Source organism: Hemiscyllium ocellatum, chromosome 4 (genome assembly GCF_020745735.1).
Source record: "Hemiscyllium ocellatum isolate sHemOce1 chromosome 4, sHemOce1.pat.X.cur, whole genome shotgun sequence".
In the NCBI taxonomy this organism is placed as follows: Eukaryota; Metazoa; Chordata; class Chondrichthyes; order Orectolobiformes; family Hemiscylliidae; genus Hemiscyllium; species Hemiscyllium ocellatum.
Genome location: NC_083404.1, coordinates 127,460,515 through 127,466,514, shown reverse-complemented (window position 1 = coordinate 127,466,514; position 6,000 = coordinate 127,460,515). Strand labels below are relative to the sequence as shown.

Below are 6,000 nucleotides of genomic sequence, written 5' to 3'. Positions count from 1 at the left end.
CGCACAGCCTGCCCGCTCTGAACGCATGCGCACCCGCACCACCCCAGTGTCACACAATGCAAAGTGCATGCAGCAGATTGCAGATTTGTGAAATATTTTTTGTCGTTTGCAGGTCCCTTTTTTATTGAAAAGTTAGTTTTGAACAAAAACAATCTGGGATGGGTTAGTTATAAACAAATTATTTGAAACTGGGGTTACAGTACAATATAAGATTTTGTCTCCTGGAAAAGTAAAATGACCTAATCCTAATTTTTTTCTCAGTTCTGCATTTCGTTCACAAAATGGTAACAGCACAAAAGTAGACCACTCGGCCTTCCATATTTGTGATGGCTCTCTGAAGGTACAGTCTAAGAATGTCACACCTGCCTTTTCCCCATGACCCAATATTTTATTTATAGTTAATCTAAATTACTGCCTCCAGCATATTTTCAGTCAGTGCTTATCAACCTGGCCAACTGCACGAATAAGTTTTCCTTTATGTCACCATTTTGCCTTATACCAATTTCCTTAAATCTGTCAGCTTGCCTTGATCCCATCCTGTCTAACTAACGATTTTTAAACAATTCTATCAAATCTCTATCAAAGGAGAACAGCCTCACCTTGATGAATCTCTTAATGTAACTAAAGTCACTCATCCCAGGATCAATTTTTATATTTTGATACAGCATTAAGTTAACCAGCATCTGGAGGGCACAATAACAATAACGTGCAAGACTAAAATGGAAACTTATTAAATCAAAACATTATTCATGCTGAAGATGCACCCTAGATCCTGCTGTGCCAATAGAAGTGTGATTGTCTATATTGTGCCAGAAAACACCAAACACTCCTCTCCTGGATACCCAAACATGGAGATAAGCACAGAAAAGGGGCAGACACTGGGGTACTACAGTGCTCTCCATGCCACATTGCCTAGACCTCTTAAATAGCCACTTTGACCAGGCCCTCTGAACTGCCTGCCATCCCCATCCAAACAAGCTGCCCCATAGCTTAGGAGTACGGGGCTGAAGTGCAAGCAAAAATTTAAAATACTACCTTTAAAAAGCTAAATAGGGGCTGCAAACTAAAATACTCAGTAAACATTAAAAACCATTTCCAGGCTCCAATCACTAATGTAGCCTCCCCCCCCCTCCTAGTGAACTAACTTGATCTATTATTGCATGAGATTATGGTGTGCAACTCACACCATCTGAGACCTGATGGACAAAGAACTAAACCCTTATAGATGGCCCTCCACTACGATCGTCACTGACGGACGGTTGGAAGTGGATAGTATGCAGCAGCAGCCCATGCAAGAAACACCTCCATTTTGAAGGGCATGGAGGGAATTTCCCTCATACAGCTCAGATTGCAGAACATTGCATTTGAAAAGTTGATCTGGTGTACAGGGCCAATATCAAACACAGACTTACCATACTAAGCTTATTTAATTAAAAATTTTCAATTGGAAGCTGGTTTTACTAATGACAAGCATGAATTAATTGTCATAAAACCCACCTGATTCACTAATGTGCCTTAGAGAAGGAAATCTGCTGTTATTCATTTGTTATAAGTGTGTGGATTCATTAAGTTTTTTAATGATCTAAAGACGACTTGTCAATCTTTAGTCCCATTAGTTTTCCTTGTACTGTTTCTCTGGTGATCAACATAGTTTTAAATTCCTCCCTTTTTAACCTCTTAATTTTCTCCTATTCATGGGTTGCCTTTTGTGTTCATTACTATGATACATTTTCATAGGGTCTGACAGTTTCTTGACTCCCATTACTAGTTTCCCATTCTCATCCTTGAAGAGACCATAAATGTGCTTTGCAACGTACACAATAGACAGGGACATCCATTCTGTGCTAGCTTTTATTCCCACAGCAAGTCATTTACTCAAATGATCTTGGCCAAAATGTAAACTGGTTTCTGTTAATTGCTTTCCTGTGGGTGTTTGGTTTTAACAATTCTGCCTGAATATAAAACAACCATCTTCTCCAGTGTGAAAAGGTTTGAATGGCCCAATCTCTTTTGACCAATAATCTTTTAGTAGAGTAATTTATTTCCTTTTATGCATTCTAATTAAGGAGAATGAAAGGTTACAAACATAACCATTCTTAATGGCTGTGCAATGTACAAAAAAAATCTCAGCATGATATTAGACAGTTTCTATATGAAAATCAGTCAAGTAAAACTGGCTGAATTCAAGGGTAACTGGACATATAGGTACATGGATAGGTGCTTAAGCTAGGACAAATGTTCGACCCAACATCGTGGGTCAAAGGGCCTGTTCTGTATTGTTCTATGTTCTACGTTCTATATGAGGACCAGACAAAATGAAAAAACACTATTAAATCAAATGTTTCTCCATTCAAGATGCTCCATTATGTTTTAAACTTGGCCTAATGAACAACACTGTTCTCAGGGGTCTGTTTAAATTGTGATAAAGATGAGAATCAACCTTTTATGGCATGCATGAGTAAGCTAAATTATGGCACAAACTAAAAGATCTTCATTAAAACACATCATTCAAAAAAATTCAGGCAAGTACAATACTTTACTGTAGACAAAGTTCAAAATCTGTATACATAACAAAGCAGCTTTATCATGTTTACACCGTGACATCATTGCCAACACAAAGAACATCAACAAGTATTTGTTGGCCCGCTGATCTTATTTTCTCAGTGGCAGCAAGATCAGGAAAGTACTATTTTATTTTTTTTAAGATACTTAAGTTATCAAGTGATTTGCATCAATATATTCAGTTGCTTCAACAGTGTTGGTTTAAATTAAAATGACTAAGATTGAAAATGCACTTAGAAAAAGCTTTTTGCAAGTTTGTAGTCAAGTCTCATAGAATATATTAACCGACCATTGCCTAAACGTGCATATTAATCACTTGAATTGCTCAAACACATACACATGATAAATCATAAATACTGTAATCCTATTGAACATGTACAAATATTACAACTTTTAAGTATATATTCTCACATCATGGAATAAATTGAAAAGGAACACTTTGATGGTGGCAATATCCAGCCTTAATCACAGAATATACTTTTGTTAACTGTGTGCAATAGTATTTCAAAGCTACAATGTTATTCTGTAAATTAATTCTGGATATATTTTTAAACCTCCCATTTTATATTTTTTTTCAAATTTCTATGTCATTGCTCAAATTCTTGACCCACCAAAACAAATCTGTTGTACTGGTATAATAAATAAACTGCATTGATTTGGGATCATGTGACATGTGTGCATAAGTCTTTAAAAAGAAAATGTTCTTCATGGCAAGGTATCTTTACACTGATTTAAAACCAAATTAAATTGCACCTTTAAGATTACATTTCCAAAACAAAAAGCACACCTAAGATTATCTAACAAATTATATGTAATGCAGAATTAGCCAAGTCCAAATGCTGTCAACAAGATTAATGCTTTAATCAATCTGATTCTTGAACCATTCCTATACAAACCAGAATCTTGTTAGTTACAGGTTGGCAGCTAAAGTCAAGAATCTGGACTGTTTTGAGCTTTGGCCTTCACTTCTAAACAACTGACCCGAAAAAAAAATCAAACAAGCAATCTGTCCAGAACTAGCACAGTCCAGAGGAGTACTCATCATCCTCTTCATTAACAGTTGCACTTTGAACAGGTTCTCCAGCTTCTTGTTGCGACTCAGGTGACTTCTTTTTTGTTCCCCCTCCAGGGACTCTCAAACTTAGAGAGAGTTTCGCATACTAGAAAAATGCATGAAATAACTTTAGTTACAGAAAATGTTCAAATGCCTAATACAATGACAAAAAAATATGTTTCTAATATGCATACAGTTTGTTTTCCATTAGAAACTATAATTATGAATGCTCATCATGCAAGTTTGTCATGAAACGCGGAGGTCTGAATGATGCTAGTCACAGCTGGCCACACTTTATCATCAGCCTGTTATTGGCAAAGGTTGCTCATAAATCATACAGCAAAATCGTCATGTTGTCAGGATCTCATCTGCCAGATGCTTAGTGAACAGATCTATGCTTCCCTTTGTTAGGAAGGTCTGCTGAACCATGTGCCCAATTAGCAGTGACAAGGCATTCCCCTGGAATCAAGATGCCGGTCTCACCCACTGAGAACTATTGGTCAATTAAAGGTCAGCTACTTGCATGTTCAGGAGAGGCACAGGAGGATGGGGTGGCTGGTGTCAGCACAACAGACTTCAGAGTCTGTTACAAATATTACAGAGTGACCCAGAGCAGAAGTAAGTAATGTCAAGAAGGGTTTTGCAACGTGGCAGTGTCAGGGAAGAAGGATGTTCAAAAGCAAGGGCAGAGGACTGGTTTCCAGCAGGCTGTTCCTTCTCAATGTTGAGTATCTTTGATCAAAGAGACTACATCTTGCAGGCACCCTACAGCTGAGTTAAAATCAAAACAGTGAAACGAGGCCCTTAAATAGTCATTAATTGCCTATTCCACTGCAAGCTCTCCATGAGAGAGAGGAGGTTTCACTCACACATCACTTACAGTACAGGAAGTCATTCAGTCTACCATAACTATCTTGGGTCTCTGCAGGAGAAACTTACCTACCTGTACTCCCTTACCATTTTCCCATAGTCTTGCAAATATTTTCCCTCCAAATAATTATCAGATAATGATAAATTATCATTAATTTTGGAAGATGTGATTGAATCTGCCTTCATCATGCACAGGCATGATCCTAACCAAATGCAAGTTACAAAAAAGTCTTCACGTCAACATTGTTTATTTTGTCAATCATTTTAAACTGGTGTTAAGCTTCTCAATTCCTCTGCCAAAAGGAACAGTTTCTCCTAATCTGTTTAGTCCAGCTCTCTAAAAATACAAAAAAGCAATTTTCTGGAAAAGCTCAGGTCAGGCAGCATGTGTGAAGAGAAGCCAGTTAGCATTTCGGGTTGAGTGACCCACCAGTAGGTGGAGCACCATACACTTACATGCAAACTCACACCAATGAGAAAGCCAAAGATCTATGGATCCTGAAAATCAGAAACAAAAACAGAAATTGCTGGGGAGAAAAACTTGGCAGGTTTGGAAGCATCTGTGGAGAGACAATGCAGTTACTATTTCAGATCCACTGCCCTTCTCCAGCTGCCAGATCTTCTGAATTTTTTCTTAAATTTGTTTTTGTTCCACACCAATGACAGCTAATTTGGTTCTTCAATTCAGATCAATCCAAAAGTTACATGACACCACGTTATGTCCAATAAGTTTATTTGAAATCACAGGCTTTTGGAGCACTGCTCCTTTGTCAGGCAAAGTCCTCAGACTCAGACTTCAAACACTCTTTCTGAAAACATGTATATTTTCAATCTTTTCTCCAAAGAGAACAGTCCAAACTTCTCCAATTCATCCAAACAATTGAAGCTCCATCTCCCTGAAACCATTCTCATAAATCTTTACTTTGCCTAAGTTGAACATGTGGGCGGCACGGTGGCACAGTGGTTAGCACTGCTGCCTCACAGCGCCTGAAGACCCGGGTTCAATTCCCGACTCAGGCGACTGACTGTGTGGAGTTTGCACGTTCTCCCCGTGTCTGCGTGGGTTTCCTCCGGGTGCTCCGGTTTCCTCCCACAGTCCAAAGATGTGCGGGTCAGGTGAATTGGCCATGCTAAATTGCCCGTAGTGTTAGGTAAGGGGTAATGTAGGGGTATGGGTGGGTTTCGCTTCGGCGGGTCGGTGTGGACTTGTTGGGCCGAAGGGCCTGTTTCCACACTGTAAGTCTAATCTAATCTAATACTTCAGATGTGACTGAACCAGGGTTTTTATATGGACTCATCATAATTTACTTTCTTTTGCATTCTATGTTGCCAATACTAAAGCCTAGGATCTCAATTTGTTTTATCCTGTCCTGCTTCCTTTGAGGATCTGAAATCTAAACACAGGCTGAAGTAATTAGTTGTCAGGAACAACCATATAATACATCCTCTTACTAATATAGACAGCAATAAAATGGCTGCTTATTGCAAATAACATGACAAAATGGCTTCTAGGC

General features: G+C 38.5%; 1 protein-coding gene across 1 annotated transcript in view; it reads right to left on the bottom strand.

Moving 5' to 3' along the window:
* Positions 1 to 2,517: 2,517 nt before the first annotated feature.
* The window catches only part of napgb (N-ethylmaleimide-sensitive factor attachment protein, gamma b), a 46,416-nt gene continuing 42,933 nt past the window's right edge, over positions 2,518 to 6,000 (bottom strand). The window contains exon 12 of the mRNA XM_060824485.1: positions 2,518 to 3,722. Coding sequence (XP_060680468.1) covers positions 3,579 to 3,722 — 144 coding nt within the window. The 3' untranslated portion in view covers positions 2,518 to 3,578. The remainder of the gene's footprint in view (positions 3,723 to 6,000) is intronic.